This window comes from Eutrigla gurnardus (genome assembly GCF_963514095.1).
Source record: "Eutrigla gurnardus genome assembly, chromosome: 19".
NCBI classification, from domain to species: Eukaryota; Metazoa; Chordata; class Actinopteri; order Perciformes; family Triglidae; genus Eutrigla; species Eutrigla gurnardus.
Window position 1 is genome coordinate 13,291,033 of NC_139930.1, and position 21,626 is coordinate 13,312,658.

The 21,626-nt window shown below is 42.7% G+C and overlaps 3 protein-coding genes across 5 annotated transcripts; all 3 read left to right on the forward strand.

Moving 5' to 3' along the window:
* Positions 1–300: 300 nt before the first annotated feature.
* smtna (smoothelin a) lies at positions 301–3,409 on the forward strand. Of its 2 annotated transcripts, none has more exons than XM_084035372.1 (8): positions 301–502; positions 1,104–1,208; positions 1,364–1,439; positions 1,517–1,621; positions 1,712–1,745; positions 2,070–2,190; positions 2,324–2,475; positions 2,614–3,409. In XM_084035372.1, exons 2-8 carry the CDS (start codon positions 1,122–1,124, stop codon positions 2,759–2,761), a joined length of 723 nt encoding a protein of 240 aa, XP_083891498.1. In that variant the 5' UTR covers positions 301–502; positions 1,104–1,121; the 3' UTR covers positions 2,762–3,409. The 2 variants fall into 2 exon arrangements, with proteins under 2 accessions (XP_083891498.1, XP_083891499.1); XM_084035373.1 differs by having other exon boundaries at positions 1,107–1,208.
* A 585-nt stretch (positions 3,410–3,994) lies between these two features.
* Positions 3,995–13,914, forward strand: inpp5ja (inositol polyphosphate-5-phosphatase Ja). Of its 2 annotated transcripts, none has more exons than XM_084035484.1 (13): positions 3,995–4,472; positions 5,390–6,016; positions 7,055–7,162; positions 7,334–7,442; positions 7,557–7,673; positions 8,326–8,501; positions 8,823–8,934; positions 9,121–9,230; positions 9,329–9,566; positions 9,663–9,800; positions 9,893–9,958; positions 10,043–10,147; positions 11,218–13,914. In XM_084035484.1, the coding sequence occupies exons 2-13, from the start codon at positions 5,394–5,396 to the stop codon at positions 11,686–11,688; spliced, it is 2,373 nt and encodes a 790-aa protein (XP_083891610.1). In that variant the 5' UTR covers positions 3,995–4,472; positions 5,390–5,393; the 3' UTR covers positions 11,689–13,914. The 2 variants fall into 2 exon arrangements, with proteins under 2 accessions (XP_083891610.1, XP_083891611.1); XM_084035485.1 differs by having other exon boundaries at positions 9,329–9,539; positions 11,218–13,913.
* A 3,107-nt stretch (positions 13,915–17,021) lies between these two features.
* On the forward strand, positions 17,022–20,995 carry mat2aa (methionine adenosyltransferase 2Aa). Its single transcript, XM_084035279.1, has 7 exons — positions 17,022–17,257; positions 18,837–18,914; positions 19,272–19,394; positions 19,494–19,606; positions 19,702–19,845; positions 20,353–20,571; positions 20,778–20,995. Exons 1-7 carry the CDS (start codon positions 17,164–17,166, stop codon positions 20,982–20,984), a joined length of 978 nt encoding a protein of 325 aa, XP_083891405.1. The 5' UTR covers positions 17,022–17,163; the 3' UTR covers positions 20,985–20,995.
* The last annotated feature ends 631 nt before the right edge of the window (positions 20,996–21,626 follow it).

Sequence of the window (21,626 nt, forward strand, 5' to 3'; positions counted from 1 at the left end):
GTGTGTGTGTGTGTACGTGTGTGTGTGAACTTTCTGTGAACAGGGTGCTACTCTTGCCTTTTGCCTGAATAAGGCAGTGCTACACACTTTCCCCCCCTTGTTAACTCTTTGTTTTCCAGCCAAATGACCAATGACTCCAAATGAAGAGTAACCAAGTGAGAGTTGTGATTTAAGAAAAAAAAAAAAAGTAGAGTTTGATGCCATAAAGTTTCACATGACATCATCCAGGATGCAGCGCCAAGAGGAAGAGAGACTCTGCTGAGGGTGACAGAGACTTCTACCCTCCGCCTCATTCCCTTCTTGGGTGGTTCGTGTAAGCAACCTCCGCTCGTTCTCCAAACATCCATCCTTATGGAGCGCTGCGGTGTGATGAGGTGTGATGTCAATGCTGAGCTCTCTCAGCTCTCCAGATCGGTCTAAAGGAGGTTCAAGGAGAGGCTGGAAACTTGTAAGACGCCCCAAAGACTTCCACGAGACACACAAGACCCCATCCTGAAACCAGGTGAGTGACGCTGCAAATCAACGACCGTTGATCACTATTATGAGTGTGTTTTTCACACACTTTCATAATTTTATATTCTTGCTGTCCTGTGCCTCTCGGCTTCACTGCAACTCCTTTTTCCCTGTGTCCGAGCACATAGTTTCACGCTGTTATCAGATTCTTTTAGCATTGGTCCCGTTCCACTACATTACTATATTTGTACTTGTTTGCCCCATCTGTGCTGCACTCAGCCAGCTGCTGAGACACTGAGGGTCACTCCAGTAAGACAAACATATCTTTGCACGGCAGCCCCGTTTGTGTCTGTTAAGACTCACACGACTGTTTATATTTGATTTACTGCAATGCAATTTTATGCTCTGTTTGGGACATTTGCACATTGCTTAATGTTAAATACTAAACGTATCCAGTGTGTGTGCTCTGTGTAAATCATTTTTAAAATTCAATTCTATATGAATGTTAACAAATATGATTATTCAGGCTAAGTTGTTGCATTTTTACGTGGGAAATTGCGTATTTTTTTGTGTGTTTCTGTCCTGTTTTGTCCATATTCTCAGGAAATATATGTATCTTCAATAAGTGTCTGTGTTTCTGCCCCATCCAGTAGATTTGCTCATCGAACATGGAGTCAAAAACTGATGTTGGATCAGTATCAGCGACCATCGGAGACTTGGCTGCTATTGAGGATGAAGAGGTTCTCAACAAGATGGTGAGTTTGGACATCCTACTTTATATTTGCTGTGTCGAAGATAGATTTTCAATATACTCAAACTGACACTGAGACCTTTTTTTCACTTCTTATTTTTGAACATCAGGTGACCTTTAACCCAGTAATTAAGTTTAACCAGCGGTTTGTCTTTTTAGTTGGATAATGCAACAGATTTTGAAGAAAGGCGAATCTTACGTGCCGCATTAAGGAACCTGCTCAAGAAAAAGAGAGGTAAGATCCATTATATACTATTTCCATTATTCCTCTGATCCTTTGCTTGATTTCTAACTAATCCATCATCTCATCAGATAAACGGGAGCAGGACCGAGGGTCAAGGCAGCAGGACTTGAGGCAGCAGGGCCTCAGCAAAGGCGGGTCAACAGCATCCATGAACCAGCGGCCACCAACCAACAGTATGCTCTCAGACATCCTGTGATATTTTTAGATTTCATTCAAATTATATTATCTTCTTGATATTGATTTGATACTCTGTATCTCTACAGAAGCATCCGTCCAGCCCTCTCCATCAGCAGGCAGGTGAGTGGATGGTCAGATTTGCATGCTTAACTACACAAAAACAGGATTAAAAAATAAACTTTCACATCTCAGACATGCCCACGTAATTTGCTTCTTCTTGCATTTTAATTACCTTTTTATGACAATTATTGGTAACTAATTGAATTTGATCCCACTGCTGAACCCTATCAGCAATCCATTTAAGACTAATCGCTGCAAAACTCTAAGATCTAGTAAGTCCACCCAAAATTAAATGAAAACACTTTCCTATTGTAAAACATTTGCCACGTTAAAAAGATGAGATGAGTCTGTGTATATCTCCTTGTGTCTGTTTCTTCTCCCCAGCAAGGCCAGTCCTGCTCTAGCCTCGGCACCGAAATGTCCTCCTGCTGCTGCAGCACCCAATGTTAAAAATGTCAAACAGATGCTTCTGGACTGGTGCAGGGCCAAAACAGAGCCATATGAGGTAAACATGCCCTGACTCTCCTTTTTTTCCTCGTGAGTTATTGTCCAGTGGTGCTATACATAGCTCTGCCCCTTATGGTGCAATCTTATGCCACTATATACTTCTAAACAGAGTCCTCCCTGCTATGAAACAGGGGGTGGACATCCGTAACTTCTCCTCAAGTTGGAAAGACGGCATCGCCTTCTGCGCCTTGGTCCACCGCTTTTACCCTGACGCGTTTGAGTACTCGATCCTCAACCCCAACAAGCCGAGGGAAAACTTCCAGCTGGCTTTCAACACGGCAGAGTGAGCGGTCATTCCTTATATGAAGCAGGAGATGCATCTCGTCTGGAATCCCAGCAGTGCATCGCAGTGACTTCACAGGTCTGTGTCACACAATTTAGCTCAAGTGTGTTTGTCAGTGACCCTCCTGTCTGTCTGCAGGAGGCTGGCCGGCTGCCCCCCTCTGCTGGACGCTGATGACTTAGTCCGGATGCATGAGCCCGACTGGAAGTGTGTGTACACGTACATCCAGGAGTTTTACCGCTGCCTGGTGGAGAAAGGCCTCGTCAAAACCAAAAAGAGACCGTAGAGTTTGACTGCTTTCATTGTTGGCAGTGATTTTTTTTTTTTTTTTTTATATATATACAATTAATTCACCCATAAGCATGAGCTGAGAAGTTACCATTATGCACCTTTTTCAAGCAAATATTTGCAATTTTGATCTGAGACTTGATATTAAGTACTTAATGCATCCGGCTGATGCGTCATGTTAATGTAAATGTGCCAAATGTGCAGAATTTGTATTGGTTTGTGTATTAGCGGGGATTTACGGGTGTCCGTGCTCTTAGTGGACAGCTGGTGCTTAAGATCGGTACATTCCACTGAGATGACACATCTGCATTAATCTCACTCAGACCCATCGAGACCAAATGTTATCATGAGGGCCTGAGCGTGTGAGTCTTAGACACATTTTATAAATATCCTTTCTATTATACGCTGTTGCTCTCCAACTATATGTGTGTTGATTAAACAGTAAAACGTGTTTTATTTGCCTGACACATTATTCATGTTCTATGTAAAAGTATCGGCCAGGACTTTTGTTGTAAATAATTTAGATTTGTGTTCATCTTGGGCTCGAGACTTCAAATTAATCAACTTTTATTGTCACACATATGCAGCACAATGTGGTGAAATGCTATCATGCTATCATTAAAGACGCTACAGAGCCCAGGGAGCCGTTTGGGGGTGTGGTGTCTTGCTCAAGGGCTCCTCCAATTATAAATCACTTAATTAACAACAACAACAGTTATATAATAATTATAGTAATAATACATTATTATTATTATTATTATTATTATTATTATTATTATTATTATTATTATTATCATCATTAGTATTACGTTGTATTATTATTATCACCACCACTGACTCCACTGAGGAAAATGTCAACTTAATAAGGATTTTACATTAAATCAACCAACTTTTTTTTTACTATCTCTACACAAATGTAATTATAAGCTATAGCACAAAAGTCGTTTTAATTGCAGCGTTCCTTCATTGATTGCATATCACAGATGGGCGGCTTTGCCAGACCGAAATTCAAATATTGGCATGCTGATCAATTCTCCCCACTAGTGACGCACTAATGCCAGATTAATGCGTCACCGAGAGGACAGCTGCTCAGTTATTTCTGGCCGGATGCACTTTGGCAGCTGATTTCTGTTTTGCCTTTCCTGCTCTGACCGACCTCTCAGGTGCCCATAGGTTTTACCCAGGGTGCGGAGAGAGAGAGAGAGAGAGAGAGAGAGATAGAAGGGGAGAGAGAGAGATAGAGGACCACTGAGATTGCGCGTGATGGGTCGCTGCGCGGCCGGCGTGCAGGAGGTGCAGGCGGGATGCTGACTGAAGAGTGCACACCTGCTCCGCCGCTCGGTGATAAGTAGGATGAGCTCTAATCAGCTGTGTCTTCGTGTGAACGTCAACATGCGGGAGTCCGGACGCGTGGACCGTGACCGCCTCCTGTCCTGACAGCCGCACCGTGACGAAGACGCCCGCCGTCCTCGGTGCTCGAGCTACCGACGGCTCGCGTCCGTCGCGCAGGGCAGGACACACTGTGTCGGTGTCGGTGTCGGTCCGTCCGTGTCCGTATCGCCGATCGATCTTCGCCTTTTTGAGAGCCCCCGTCGCGTTGATTGGCGCGCGAGACAGAAGCCCGACTGATGCTGCTCCCCTCTGAGAATCCGTGAGATCACCTTTGCGGTTCACCTTGGAAATAAAACCAGTGCAAAACGCGCGACAAGGTAAGACGGATGATCTTACGGGGATGTTTTCACTGCAGCTGCACGTTTGTGTCGTTTGTGCGCGTAAAAACTGTGCGTTGTGGTGTTTGCACGGGTTGTATAGGTGACGGAGCTGTCATTCAGACCTGCGGGCTCGTGGACTTTGTGGAGAGATTTAAAAAAAAATAAAGGGCCCACTTGTGCTGTGCTGCTCTGAAAAGTTGCCTTTTCCACTTTTAAAGTGAATTCATCACAACCCTGTCTGGTTTTTGCACGTTAGCCCACCACTGTCACACGAGATGCTCTGTGACAATGATATCCTAATTTGCATATTTCGTGAATGATTAAAAAGGGGGTGTATCATTTCTGTGTGGGAGGGAACACAAACAAGATGGTGGGAGGAGAGGCCCCTGTCCTCCTCTGGTGTCAGGCGTCCTCTTCCCTGTGACCTACACTGTCTGCTGACATTGTCTGATGTGCTCCGCTATCCGCTGCTGTGTGTGTGTGGGGGGAGCCCGAGACGCACGGCGAGCTGTGACAATGTGATGCCATCCCATAATGATCACCAATAATTCTGTCTTTGGGTTTGTAAATGGGGCAGGAGGCTAATTGATGTTGCTCGGCAACAATACATCCAGGATGGAGGTGCAAAGTTACAGTGGTCCCTTGGTTGTGCTTCAACTAACTACTAATACAAAACAGAATCTACTCATCAAGTTTGATGTAATATAGATATCTCATTTAATGTAATGCATCCTTTATAATCCAGTTACATAAATATTATTTTTAAATGGGCGATTCTGCACAGTCAGCATTTTGAGTATGTTAATACTTTAATTGAAAATGCACCTGTAATAGAGATCTATGTTAAATTGTCTTTTCCTTCAAGCACTACCAAGATAAATGTGTGATAATTGTCCACATGCCGCCTGTTCTAGGTTCATGGATCACATGCAGCAGAAACGAGTCATCGCTGACCCTATTGGGCCCAAAATGCAACCTGGACCCTGTGCGTCGTTCGGAGCCGGTCCAGGTTTCCCCCCGCAGCTCGCAGTCCAGGAACCGCCTCTCATCAGCCCCTCAGAGACACTCAAGAAACAGTCGGGATTGAGTCCCATACAGGCTGCAGTTGCACCTGTGAAAGTGACAGACCAAATGCAGTCAGGGCCGCCAAAGCCCGGGTCCACTTCAGCGGCACTGGCGAGCATAAGCCGCCCAAGACCGACTGCGCTCGGAACAAAACCTGCTCCAAAGTCGACCAGAATGTCTGTGGACCCCTCGAGGGAAATAGATTTAATCCCAGTTTGTATCCCAGGACCTCAGAGTGCCAACGTCCTGTCACATTCCCCGACGGACTCCTCCTTCAGCCGCCACAGTCCTCAGAGTCCCCGCAGCCCTCTGTCTCACGCCAGCCAGCCTTACCTGAGTCCTAATCCCAGCCTGCCCTCCAGCCTCAGCCCCAAACCCAGCCTCAATCCTCAGCCACAGAGGACCCCCTCCCCCGGGAGCTCCACGCAGAGCCATGTGCAGTCGGAGAAGGCAGGAGAAGAGAACAGTGACTTCAGGTGAGACCACCTTTATGAAACAGTTTTATAGGAGCCTGTGTGATTCCCACGTGGGTCTGTTACGTCTGAACACGGTCCTGTAGCCGGCGGCCGCAAGAAAGCTTACATGTGCCAGACCATGTCACATGAATCAAAGCTGCAAATTCCACTAAGAGCTCTGTGAAGCTGACGGAGTGACACAGCCACATTTTCTTGGCAGACTTCCCAGAGGCTGACTTTTGTTGTGTTCCTCACTCATAAACCTCGACTGCCTGTACAAACCCAGTTAACATCTGTGTTTATAGGAGGCAGAAAATAAGTCTAAAGATGTTCAGATGTCCTGCTGTCACACACAAACGCACAGATCGTTTTCTAATAGACCGCACTGGTGAACGTTTGTGTTTTACTACGACAGCTTGCGAGACAGCAAGCAGCACAGTGATGAGCTATGCTGTGTGCAACAACAAGAGAACATTTTGAAAAGAGAAATGTGAATCAGGTCATTTTTGACATTAAAAGGGTAGAAAATGAATTGGCTGATTAATCGTTTGAATCATACTTCTCGCAAAATGCCTAATAATTGTTGCTTCAGGGTCCTCAAATGTGAGAATCGGTTGCTTTCATTTGTCTTCTATAATAATAAATGGACTCTCTTTGGGTTTTGGACAAAAAAAGATGGTAGGAGACATCGCCTTGATTTTGGAGACTTCTTTTATCATCAAAATTATTAATTTGTTATATAAATATTAGCTGTAGCTCTAATGAGTTTTGTTTGTTGCTTCTATAATGAAGCAGTATGTCTGGTAGTTTAATTTCAAACAAACACACACACACACCTACATTATTTATCATCTAGGTACAAAGGGGTGCTTAATTGTGCATATCTTTATATCTTTATATCTATATATATATATATATATATATACACACACACACATACAGCAACACTGATAAAAGCGGTTGCTTTGAGGCTTACAGCATTATGTCCTCTTTCACCCGACAGTATCCAATCTGTACTACATCTAATGCTGCATTCCCACCGTTTCCGTCCTCTGACAGGGTGTACATTGTCACATGGAACGTGGGATCAGCCGTCCCGCCAGATGACTTCACTTCTCTGTTCGGACCAAATGTTTCAGATGGGAGCGTTGACATGTTCATCATCGGGTAAGCAAGTATTTTTTTTCCGGGCTCAGCAGTGCCAGGGAGACAGCCGCGAGGGCCCACTCAGCCGTCTGTGTTCACTTTGACGCATCCCCGCCTGTTACCCATCACTGTCCTTTTTACTCATGTTTCATTGTCACTTGATGACGTCATTCCTTTTCTGGTACCGCACAGACTCCAGGAGGTCAACTCCATGATAAACAAGCGGCTGAAGGATGTTCTGTTCTCAGACCAATGGAGTGAGCGTTGCATGGACACACTCAGTCCTTTTGGATATGTTTTGGTCAGTGAGGAGTTAAATCTGTCTCAATAATGTTGATTTTTGTTCCTTTTTTTTGCCATCATAAAATCCAGTTTGCTGTATTGATATTGTGTTTTTTTCATCCTATACGTTTAGGTGGCGTCCCAACGTATGCAGGGAGTGCTGCTGCTGGTTTTCTCTAAATTCTGCCATCTTCCGTTCCTCAGAGGTGTGCAGACCGAGAGCACGCGCACGGGACTCGGGGGATATTGGGTACGTGTTACGTATTGAAGAGCGCCGCTCTGATTTCTGAGATTCGTCACGTTGCTAAGTTATGGGTTTGTGTCGGTGGGATTCATGGGACGGGGGTGTTGAATAGCGTGTGTGCGCGTGCTCCCTCCGGTCGACGAGTGGGTGCATATGTCAGAGTGTGACCTTCCTGTGCATGTTGATGTCAGCATCACCCCTGGCTGCTGCTGGTGCAGTCTCCTTCTCTTTGAGGTCAGTGCAGCAGCAGGCTGTCTGGCTTTCTGGTTTTGTGACTCAGAGGCAGAAAAAAAAAAAACACATCCTGACTGAACATAAATACGGTTGATACATTATTTAATTATTAATGCAAACGGACTTTCAATAATAGAACGCCTTTCTAGTCTTTCGAATTCTCACAGCCCTTTAAACGACATGTCAAGGTTCACACACACATTCATACGCTGATGTATAGTGACTGCCTTACTAGGTGCTAACCTGCCCTTCAGGATCTGATCTAAATCTTCATTCAGCCGATGGAACAGCTTTTAGTATCTTTCCAAAGGACACTCCAACATGTGGACGACCCGCTGTACCTCCTGAGCCAGAGCCGCCCAACAGGGACCTGTTTCACACTGTGTCCTCTCTTTGCCCTTTTTCTATTTTTCCTCACTCTAAGGGAAATAAAGGGGGTGTCAGTGCGAGGATGACAGTGTTTGGCCACCCGGTGTGCTTTCTCAACTGCCACCTTCCAGCCCACATGAGGAACCTGGAGCAACGGATGGAGGACTTTGAAAGCATCCTGCAGCAGCAGCAGTTTGATGGAGGCACTGCCACTGGTGTACTGGACCACGAGTGGGTGACATCACTTTTTTTTTTTTAAATATATGACTTTAATTAATCCAGCTAGGATTCACCATCCGTTAAAAAGAATCATAAATTCTTCTGTTTTTATTTGTACCAAAATTATTTAAATCTGACCAGAGCTGTAAATAGCAGTTATTCACCAGTAATAAATACATTATAGGGGGCCATATAACATCATGTTAACTTTCTTGGGATAGCAATAAGTAGAATATTCAACCGGGCCTTTATAATTGTGTCGTAGAAGTTACATTTTTTTCTTTTTTTTAATTAAAATGTAATTTTCTGTGCTGGTTTCTTTTCTGTTCCCAGTGTCGTGTTTTGGTTTGGCGATTTAAATTTCCGCATTGAGGACTATGACATCCACGTGGTGAAATGTGCCATCGACAGCAATAAGCTGCCTCTTCTGTGGGAGCGAGATCAGGTGAGGCGTTTTTCAAACATTCGCCCCTTCACAGACTTCTCTGGAAGGCTTCGAAGCCCCCCGTTTGGTTTTGTCTTGATCGCCAACTCTAACCAGCAGAGGGCGCTGTAGCACAAAGTGAACAAGGCTGAATGAAATTCATCCAGTCATGTGACCGGCTCTGCCTCTCCCATCATTTGTCTACAGCTCAACATGGCTAAAAACACAGAGTCCATCCTTGAAGGCTTCATTGAGGGACCGCTGAAGTTCCCACCCACTTATAAGTTTGACGTAGGCACCCACACGTATGACACCAGGTTCGTCCGGTCGCCTCCGTCACAGGCTTACTCCACCATGTTGTATTTTTCTCAAAGTCGGACCTGTTAAACTGTAACCCGTGCTTCTTTTCTGTCAGTACAAAGAAGAGGAAACCTGCCTGGACAGATCGCATCCTCTGGCGCCATCGTCGTACCGGCTCCCCAGTTCCTACTCACAACGCGGCCCTGCAGCGGGGCCTGACCTCGTGGTTGGGCGGGGCGACTAAAGTAACCCAGCACGTGTACCGGAGTCACATGGGCTACACCATCAGCGACCACAAACCTGTTTCTGCTGTGTTTTCGCTGCATGTGAGACAAGATTTCCTCAAATACACTGTAACCAATTTTATAGATGACCTCTCTCTTTTTACCTTGCTCCCTTATTTATTTTATTTATTTATTACTGCCATGTGCTCTTTTTTTCCCTCCCAGTTCCCATTCAAGGTGGATATGCCTCTGGTGGAGCTGCAGGTAAACAAGGAGTGGTGTAAAGTCTCAGATGCTACAGTTAGATTCACCGTTGCCTCGACTTTTCAGCGCAGCTCATGGGACTGGGTAGCAATATACAAGGTAGTTTTCTGGTTGTTTTTTGCTCAAAAGCACAGGATACATTCTTACAATTTGATGCCAAATGTCGATGTCCATTTGTCACTTGTGCACAGGTCGGATTCAGACATCACAAAGATTACCAGGCATACATTTGGGCCAAGGGAGAGCATGCAACACAGGTGTTTTATTCATCTTTATTCATTTATCTTGGGCCACAGCTGCATTCAGGGTTCATTAATTTCTAATTTTGTTTTCGTCACCAGGTGACATTTTCAGAGGAGGACTTGCCAAGAGATGACTGTGTATACATCCTGGGTTACTACAGTAATAATATGAACAGCATTGTTGGACTGTCAACACCAATTCAGGTAACAAAAACACCCAAGCATTCCAGTCATATGTAACTAGTGACTTCCAATCTTCTGGGAAGGTTTTTATGTCTAGATGGTAACCCTCGTTTGGCAAACTCTCGTGTGATGGCTGAGGTTAGGGTTACCATCTAGAAGATGAGCGATTTAAGTAATTTGGTCCAAGTATCCAAGTCTCCCTCCACTCAGTCGGCATTCCAGTAGTTCTTCTGGGAAACTGGAAAAAACAGTGTGTCAACATGCATTGTCATGCTGAAACAGGAAAGGTATCCTGAAGAACATTGGAATACCTTACAATTTTAAGATACTTGTACTTTGAGGTGAAAGGATAAGTGAATTCATCAAGAAGTCAGTGGAAAAAAAAATAAATCAGATTGATTACTTGTTTTCAATCATTATAAAAGTTACAACAATGTATAATTCCAGCTCCTAAAATGTGAATATTTTCTCGATCTCATAAACTGATGAATGAATAACAGATTTTCGTTGGTCGGGCAGAACAAGACGTGTGGATCAGTCAATTTGGGGCAATTTAGGTTGGAAATTGCGATGGGCAGTTTTTTTTATTATATTCTGACATTTTATGGGCTAAACGATTAATAGCTTAATCGAGAAGTTTCAGCCCTTCCTGTACTTATTTCCCATTTATGCTACAGCATATCTACAGATTCACATTGTACTTACAAAACCTTTAATCAGTGTGTACTATATGATGCATTGCTATACGTTAACCTGTAAACAGTATATAAAGCTGTTAAAACTAGCTCCACCTCAACTATCTGAAACACTAAATTGCTGCTTAAAAATAAAAACAATTATTTCAATAACATAACGCCATTCTGTTACACAATGTCTACTTTAACTTTTAGTACTGTTAGTAAATGTTGCTAGAAATACTTCTGTACATTTATTCAAGTAAACATTTGAATGCATCACTTTTACTTGTAGTGGAGTATTTTTGTGGTGTTTCTTTTACCAAAGTAAGGGATATGGTGCGGTGGTCATATAGTTTTCTTTTAAGAAACGTCACTCATTCCTTTATCCCCTCTTGAATTCTCCGTCTTAAACAGATCAGGATTCCGGTCTACAGTCCAACGGCGCATCGCTCTGACAGCTCAGACGTCAGCTCAGAAGATGACAGCACTCTGGTTCTCCTCGCTCCGAGCTCCCGCAGCCCGAGCCCTAAAACCGGAAAACACCACCATCGGCATCGTCGCAGCCGCAGCCCCGCCGTCCCTGCTCTTTCCTCCAACCCCCTCCCCTCCCTGCAGGGCCTCAGTCTCTGTCCTCGCTCCAAAGAAGGCCCGACTCGCAGCCGCTCTCCCTGCTCTGCTGCTAAGAAGGAGCGACTGGTCTCCCCCGACACTGTCATGTCCCCCACCATCAGCCCGCTCAGCCCCCGCAGCCCTGTGTCTCCAGGCGGCGGGGTGACTGCGCCGGAGGCCCTGATCGCTGCCATCTTAGGGGAACATAGACCAGCTCAGGTTAGCCCCACGGGGGTCAAACAGATACAGAAGATGGGAGAAACGGACACTGCATAGAACACAAAAATAAGCATCCATGCATTCAGCAGCAGATCTGATCCCATTCAGCCACTGGGCTCGTAGAAGCGGTGCATTCAGTGACTCCTTATGTAGTTTGCAAACATTCCACATTGTTTCCCTGCAGCTCTCTGAGTCTACCATCATCTAATACACTATGTGTATTTCTCGGAGTCAAAGATGTGTCCAGACTCCCGACGCCAAGTGCTTTTATAGACTCATAAGCTATATCATACGTAAACAAAACATATTGAATGTGAAACCAAAGTCACGGAGTAAACCTGTGATGGACGCGGCCAGTCGTTACTGACGGCAAATATGGATCCATGTAAACAGTCTCATATCAAGGACCCTGGACCGGAAGTATTGATGGTATCATAGTTCACATCCGACAGAGGGAGAGTGTGTGTATGTGGGTTTGTGTAGGTCACTGTGTTAAAAACAAATGTGTGAAAACATGCATTTTGGACCGGATGATGATTTGAACTTTTAACTGCAGTTCTTGGTCTGTATTCATAAAGTGAATATAGTGTATCCAAGAACAGAAGTAGAGCATTTGACCACCTCAGTCAGTCTGAAATGTACATGTGTCCGTGTGAACAATGAACAATAACCTTAGAACAATGCTCTTTTTTCTTAGCAGCTGTTCTATAGAGATCAGTGAGTGTGTGTTTCGGCTAATGTAGTTGTCTGCATAGTTGTGTGAGTGTGCAAATAAAACAAGAACAAAGAAAATAATTCATTTCATTGGACAAACACTACTTCACGCTGTTAAGAGAAATTATATATTTGTGTGTACATATGGACTTTCGGTACATATACACAAAATATACCGTAAGGTACATAATGACACATGATTAATATAAGATTTAAGATAGCAAAAAACGGAAACAGCTTATTGATGAGTTCATGCTGGTGGAACTTCACACAGACAAATGCCAGGAAAGACCATTTTCAAAGAGAAAGATCAATAAAAGAAAATGTCAATATATTGGAATTTCTATACACTGAGTTGAGACGAGGAGATCTTGATGTTTTTACAGAGGCGTGGATAAATGAGCACAGCTCAGAGTTTACCCTGATATTCGTTTTCAAGGTAATCACCCTTTGGATTAGTCAATAATCTAAAATTAGAGGACCAGAATGAAGCAGAGAGGAATCATCCACTGAGTGTTACATGCCATCTGAGGGGCAGCCAAAAATATGACATCTGACCCCAATGGCATTATTTACATTATATGCAAAAAGTTAAGGGGTCAACCCTAAATCATCATAATAGATCCCTGCAAATGACTGCCATTGAGTGTTTTTTCCCTCTACACATTTCTTGTAAAATAATGGTACATCTTCAAACCTCGAAACCCTTTAAATAAGTAAAATACTAGACACTTATACCTCTTTAAAATTTGGGGCCCTTTAAAATCTTTAAAATAAGTGAAACACTTGATGCATTCACCTCTTTAGGCATCTTGAAATATCTTAAATAAGTATTGATACTTTAATGTTTGCAAGCCTCTGTATCTCAAATCTAAAATATGTATTATTATAAGGGACAAGTACAGAAACGTTGCAGAAGCAGCATTCAATGAAGTGTACGTTTGTAGCCAAAGCTTATTTCCAACACCAGGTATTCATAGTTTAAGTCATCATTAAACATTTTATGTTACAGTTTATAATCTTATAATCTGTGTATATAATCAACACAAACATCCATACATGACAACACGCATACAAACATTCAAACAAGCAAATGGGGAAAAAACAAAGCAGGTAAGCAGCATTTAATTTGCGTAAAGGTTTGAAGATTTTGTTTAATTCTATTTCTTTAATCTAATTTTATTCTGCTTACTATTTCTTATTGGTTTTGAACGTTAATCCAACCCTTATCTTTGCTTATGTAGAGCACATTGAATCGTGTGTTTACCTTGCCTTCAGGCGAATACAGTTTCCTGTTAAATACTTGATACTTACACCTCTCACTAAAAATCATTCAGATAAGGAAATACTCAATAGTCTCACCTCACCAGAACTTTTAAAATTCTGAATTATTCCTCCTCTTCATTTTGTTTGCTTTTTGGGCAACTTACAACAACACTGTAATTGTATTGTGTTGGTTTTTATTTTTATTTCATTATTAAGTATTTGATTCCACTCGATCTCACTTTTTACATCAAATTGTATTCTATACAAATTGTGTTGTGTCCTTTTTTATTGCTTAATGGTTTTTATTGCCATCCTAATACTTTTCTCTGCCTATGCTTGGCACGTTGCCGTTAATAAAGCTGCCTCGCCTTGCCTCCAGGCTCCTGCATGAGATTCCTCAAACAAGGGAAATACCTGATACTTGTATCTTCTCAAGCCTCCGGTGAATCTTAAAGGTCATATAAAGTTGTACATGTGTGTATATGTAAAGCAGAGGGTGGTCATCTGACGGAGTTTTTTATTTTCTCCTTCTTAACTAGAGCACCCCCATTTGCACCGCGTGGTGTGTGCTCAGCATGATCATTGGCTGCACAGAAACGACTCAAAGACTCTGAAGAAGTTATTCAGTCAAATAAATACAGCTGTCCGGTCCTCTCTTTCCTCTCTTCTGCTGGTGAGCTGACAATTTGAGGCATCGTGCTCACATTTTTGTGTGTGAGCAGGAGACCCAGGGAAAGAAAATGTCAATATATTGGAATTTCGATACACTGAGTTGAGACGAGGAGATCTTGATGTTTTTACAGAGGCGTGGATAAATGTGCACAGCTCAGAGTTTACCCTGATATTCGTTTTCAAGGTAATCACCTTTTGGATTAGTAAACAATGTAAAATCAAAGGACCAGAATGAAATAGACAAATAAGCTGCGCACGCAGAGAGGAATCATCCACTGAGTGTTACATGCCGTCTGAGGGGCAGCCAAAAATATGACATCTGACCCCAATGGCATTATGGACATTATATGCAAAAAGTTAAGGGGTCAACCCTAAATCATCATTATAGATCCCTGCAAATGACTGCCATTGAGTGTTTTTTTCCTCTACACATATTCAGCAAAAAAAAAAAAAGTAACGTTAACGTAGGTGAAGTCAATTAAGTCAAGTAAGTCAGTGGCTCACATTATGGGGGGTTAGGACCAGAGATAGATCTGCAGTCCAAAGTAAAAAATGTATTGAAAATTATTGAACTTTTCTTTAAAAAAAAATGTATTGTGAAATATTTGTACGTCTTCAGACCTCGAAACCCTTTGTCGGGGAACTAGCAGGAGCAGATTTGGTTGTTAATAGATCATAATTCACATCAATGCATTTTTTGATATTAATAGGATTATTAATATTATTTAAAAAATTGGGGCACCACCCTGAAATCAGGGAAAGATAAACGAACCTGGACTATAGACTCAGTCTATATATAAAGGGGTTTATACTCAAATGCCAATAATTCATAACTATAAGCATATGAGTACAAACAGTTGAAGGAACTGTGAATTCTTTGCAGAGAAAAGGTTGACATCATTCATTCTGTAGGTCGGCTGTGTGGAGTGGGGGTTCTCTGTGGGGGGCCTCTGACCTGAGACCAGATTTCTATATGTGTACAATTAATGTAATATATGTGGAGCCGTTAGGAAAGTTGGATTAGTGAGCATGCAAACCGTCTGTTCTAGATCACTAACAACTGAACTAAGGTTACACATGAACTCAACAATACATCAAATAGAAAATCATGTGGAAAAATGAATGTCATCGCATTCAGTTTCTGTCCTAAGCTATGCCCAGATTGTTATCAGTCCTTGAAGAAGGGTTGGCTGTTTCTCTGAAGAAAGGTTGCTGTCTTCAGGTTCCTGTGAAGGAAAGTTGCTGTCCTTGGAGTTGTGGATGGAGGAATTTCTAGTGAGATGCGTCTCGACTAGGAATTCTTGTCTTTGTTGCAGAAGCAGGCTCCAACAGCCAGCTTGTTTGGCTGTTTTGAGAGCGCTGCTTGGGGACTTGAGAACCTGTGGTCCAAATCCCAGGAGAAAGAGGGAGGTGGGGAGACCGCTTGTCCGGGCGGAATCCCAGGAGAAAGAGGAGACCTCTGGTCAGGTCGAGGTCCGTGGAGAAAGAGAAGGATCACGAGTTGAAGAGCAGCCTTCTACTGCAGTTGACCAATCACAATGGAATCTAAAGTTCACAGGTAAGTGCCTGCAGGTAGATGGGGGAGGGGAACTGCCTGTGTGTGACTGGTTTTACACAGAAGACCCCATGTGGAGATGTGTAGCTGTGTTTTCACAGGACTCTCCAATCACAATGTTCAGAAACAATTCAATCTGCATCCATGAATTGTTTCATAGACACGAACCTTGAGGTACCAACACCATTACACGAGCAAAATACTAGACATTTAAACCTCTATGTGCCCTTTAAAGTCTTTAAAATAAGTGAAACACTTATTAAGTGAAACACTCTTTAGGCATCTTAAAATTTCAATTTCAACCCTTTATTCCAACCCTTATCTTTGCTTATGTAGAGCAAATTGAATTGTGTGTTTACCTTGCCTTCAGGCGAATACAGTTTCCTGTAAAATACTTGATACTTGCACCTCTCACTAAAAATCATTCAGATAAGGAAATACTCAAGTCTCACCTCATCAGAACTTATAAATCCTTAAAATTCGGAATTATTCCTCCTCTTCATTTTGTTTGCTTTTTGGGCAACTTACAACAACACTGTAGTTGTATTGTGTTGTTTTTTATTTTTATTTCATTATTAAGTATTTGATTCCTCACTTTTTAAATCAAATTGTATTCTGTACAAATTGTGTTGTGTCCTTTTTTTTATTGCTTAATTGTTTTAATTGCCATCCTAATACTTTTCTTTGCCTATGCACAGCACCTTGCCGTTAATAAAGCTGCCTCGCCTTGCCTCCAGGCTCCTGCATGAGATTCCTCAAACAAGGGAAATACCCATTGGTGTAGTGGAGGGTATACGCAGGTATACGGGTTATACCCACCTCTTTTTCTGGTGGTTTACAGTATACCCACCTATCAGCCAGAAAGCCATTGGAATATATGGGAGAGTATACCCACTTCCTCCTCTGTAACCTACCCATCTACCTAGCAGTACACCCACCTCATCAACTACCACCACACCACTGGAAATACCTGATACTTTCATCTTCTCAAGCCTCCGGTGAATCTTAAAGATCATATAAAATTTGTACATGTGTGTCTATCGTGGCACACTAGAGCACGCCCATTTGCACCACATGGTGTGTGCTCAGCATGATCATTGGCTGCGCAGAAACGACTCAAAGACTCCGAAGAAGTTATTCAGTCAAATAAATACAGCTGTCCCGGTCCTCTCTGCCTACTCTTCTACCGGTGAGCTGACAATTTGAGGCACCGTGCTCACATATTTGTGTGTGGGAAAGACTTTAAAAAAAAACCTGTCCGGCTTCTCTAACCGAGGTGTATATACCAGCTAGCTCGTTAGCTAACAGCGTGTTTATTGGCTAAAATGAACGGACATCAGAACGGTTTCCATAACAACTCGCTCATCGACGAAGACTGCTTCCTCTTCACGTCTGAATCAGTGGGAGAGGGACACCCCGGTAACTGTTCAACTTTTCTAACTGTCTTTCTTTCTGCGAAGTAGTCCCTCCATGTCCACATAGTAATTGTGTTAGCCTGTCAAACAAGGTCATGTTGTATGTCACTGTGTTAGCTCAGCCTGCTGTGTGTCAGCTGTCCACTAAGTACCCCCGTTCATCCCCTCTGTACCTCCGTTACACAAGGTTAAACAAGGGGGTCCGTCTGGTGTAAAAAAGGGCACGGCTACGTGTAATTCACTCAAGCCACATCCCCCCCAAAAAACAACAGCGTAGTATTTACAAGCTAGGGGGTAACGTTGATGCTGCGGTTGTTAAAATGAAGTTGGACCGTCGCAGCATGCATGCTAACAACACTGCTGCTAACTGTCAGAGCTAACACGCTCGTTCCCGTCAGCGTTTGGTCCGTTGGTGCCTGTCACTCACGTGTAGCTCCACGTTGTTTTCTTACAACACGGGGGTGGGGTGTTTTTTTTGGCTACAAAAATCAAACCAAACGGAACCACAAACACGGCCTGTGCTTGTTGTATTTATTGCATGCGTTGCATCATTTCTGTATCCCCTGATGGATGTGACATGTGCGCTGTGGCTGTAGGAGTGGCGGGTTTGTTATTGTGCGATCCGGGAGAAAAAATGTTACTTTTGGCCCCACAGACTGCAAATCTGTATGAGATACTTTAATCTTGCTGTCAAAATTTCTAATCCACATGCCTTAAAGTCTGTTCATAAGTGAGTAATAAACCTTGCTTAATCTCAGTTTAACTGCACTTTGACATAGAAAGGACCAAACATTCGAGAAATAATAGTTCTGATATGACAATAAATCCTAATCTCATACAATGTTCAGTCATTGTTTATACAGTTTTTTTAGAGAGTAGATTTAACTTTTAGGGTAATTTCGCAGTCAGTGATGTTATAACACTGAACAGCCTTAAACGCCTCACTAAAACAGTAGAAACTGAACATTCACGAAGGGCAGGATTTACTACAGGTCTCTTTTATTGAATGTAATTGTCTTAGCTAGGTGTACCTAATAAACGGTAAGATAAAATGTAGTTGGAGAACTTTTCAGCAGCTTGTCGTACAATATGCTGCTGTTTTAAGTCTCGCATTGGGACAGCAGGGGCAGCTCCATTGCAACAGATAATAGGCTTTACCGCTAATCCTGAATATAGGTATTGCAGGGGCTGTTGCTCAATTGTGGGTGTAACAAAGTCAGATACTTTGGTGTCCCAAAAACTTCACTACACTTTGAATTGCTGTCCTGATACATTCCAGGGAGAGAGACCCTCCAATTACTTGAGAGATGACGGAGATGAAGGCTCATTCACACTTTTAGCTCTTGAACTGAGAGGGGAAAAAATTGTATGGAAAAAAAACGTATCACACATTTTCAGTGTGGTTGAGCTCACCACTCTTAGGTTTACTGGTGTCCAATAGTACGTTTAGACCAACTTCTGACTATTGTTAAACCAATAACTCTTCTGCAATGTGTGCATATTTATCAATAATGAAAAACTGAGACATTGTCATGCTTTCATGTGTGTTAAGAGTTCTGAAAAATACTTGTTTTATTCCACAGATAAGATTTGTGACCAAATCAGTGATGCAGTGTTGGATGCACACCTCAGACAAGACCCGAATGCCAAAGTAGCATGTGGTAAGTCTTTGGGAATAACTAAAAAAGCAAAGCAGACAGACTATTAGGCTGTTGTTTACTGAGTATTTACTGTTAGCTGAAAAGGCTTTTAGGTAGGGCAACTTTGCTTTTGGCTATGAAAACCTGTTTTTACCAACGACAGTGTTGTTTTGTGTTGGACATCATGGAGCATTCGGTTGGTATAGATGTCGATGATGGAACAATTAGTCAGTTAATCAAAAGAAATAAAGAAAATGTAATCACCAATTAGTTTGATGATTGATGCGTCCTTAATTCCCTTTCACCTCCATGTTCTTAATGATCTATTATACTTAGTCTTACCCTCATCCCTCACACTGCATGTCATTGTGTCCTCAGAGACTGCTGCTAAGACGGGGATGATCCTGCTGGCGGGGGAGATCACCTCCAGGGCCAATGTTGACTACCAGAAGATTGTCAGGGACACAATCAAACACATAGGTTATGATGACTCCTCCAAAGGTACACTGATGAAAAGCCAGTTTTGAATAAAAATGCATATTTGAAGGGGGCTTGAGGACGATTGACAGTTTACTGACACCCAGTTGTCTTGTTCTGCAGGCTTTGACTACAAAACCTGCAATGTGCTGGTGGCGTTGGAGCAGCAGTCCCCCGATATTGCTCAGGGTGTTCACCTGGATCGCAAAGAAGAGGATGTGGGAGCTGGTGACCAGGTTGGAGGGTGTATCTATTTATGTTTGATCCACAGCTGGATAACTTTTATTTTGACCCCTGTTCATGCTGTGATTTGTGGCCGCCCCTCTCAAAGGGTCTGATGTTTGGATATGCCACTGATGAGACCGAGGAGTGTATGCCCCTCACTATTGTCCTGGCTCACAAGCTGAATGCCAAGATGGCGGAATTGCGCCGAAATGGAACGCTGCCTTGGCTCCGACCCGATTCCAAAACTCAGGTAGGACAAAGAGAAGGGTGCCTCCTCTTCCACACAGTCCATGTGCATTACAAGATATGATTCTTATCTCAATCGATTTACTTGCACAGAAATGGAAATAACAGCTTTTTTCTCTCTTTCTTGTTTCTTCACATTGCTTGCTTGAAGATGAGCTCTAACAATTATTAATTTAATTATTATCTCTTGATACTTTTAAGTTGATTGTAATACACTAATTTTGAAAATGGTAAAAGTCAAGCCCAGAATGACTTCTTTTGGTAGTTTGAATTTTCATGGCTTAATGTTGATGTCAATTGATTAGGTTATAAAATAAAGCTAATGACTTCCTTGCATCAAATATGATACCACTGTAAGGCTTGGGGGCATTTTAGAATCCCTTTTAGGAAAAACAATCAGACGGTAGTTCCTCCCCGGTAATCCCTCCCCGGTAATTTCTCCCCGGTAATTCCTCCCCGGTAATTCCTGTTTATTTAAATAATGATTCCTTATTGTTTGTTTTCGCCTCAGGTGACCGTTCAGTACAGACAGGATCGTGGAGCCATGGTGCCGTTGCGTGTCCACACCATTGTGGTCTCTGTGCAGCATGACGAGGATATATGTTTGGATCAGATGCGCAAATGTCTGAAGGAGCATGTGGTGAAAGCGGTGGTGCCCAGTGGCTTCCTTGATGATGAAACCGTATACCACCTGCAGCCCAGTGGACGCTTTGTCATTGGAGGACCACAGGTGAGACCCCCTTAATTCTCCTGCACAGTCACACCGGGATGATTGACAGAAGTGAACACATTTTGTCCAAATCTTAAAATCTTATAACCACATTATGGTACATAAGTGGCTGTCCTTTAATGCTTCAGTCACTACGATTAAGATCATGCAAAATGTGTTTGTCTTCAATGCACATTAACCGCAAAGTCGTGTGTTTCTTCCTGCAGGGTGACGCTGGTCTGACTGGGCGTAAGATCATTGTGGATACTTACGGGGGCTGGGGTGCTCACGGAGGAGGAGCCTTTTCTGGGAAGGATTACACAAAGGTAGATCGCTCTGCTGCCTATGCTTCCCGCTGGGTGGCCAAATCTCTGGTGAAAGCTGGGCTCTGCAAGCGTGTGTTGGTCCAGGTGAGTGTAATACATCAGTGTTGAAGTAATGAATCCATATAGAACAGTATCAAAGACTCAACCTTGTGTGGGCTTGATGTTTTTCCTGGTCTGAAGACTTTTTTTTTTTTTAAAGCAAACAAAAGTGTTTTGTAAAGTGTTTTGTTTGTTTCATCCTTGGTATTCATAAATAATTTGGTTTGGGCTTTTATTTTTCAGACCACACCATGTATGTGTATATTTGTCAGCGGCCAGTAGGGGCCAACAGATACTTGATTTTAAACTCGAGATTAAATGGAAAAATGCCATATATACAATATAACAATATATGCAGAGAAACACCAAAAATATATTTGTGTGCTTACATAAGCAAGTACCAACGACCTTAAACCAATAATATAATATTGTGACACCACCAGTCCTGTGTCACCGCTCAAATGGTCCGTTTCACTGGGGAATCCAGTCACTGTAAGGATCTAAAGACGCTCTAACTCCTATTTTACTATGACCATGAGTTTGATACGGCCCATAAACTACTTATTTCTACATAAACACGTTGAATTTCTTGAATTGGGTTTTCAAGCAATAATTACGAAAAAACTTAATGAGCGTGACATTTTACAGTTGAGGTTCTCAGTGCTCTTAAGGTATGTGGACCATTTATATAATGGCTTAAATTACCGTGAA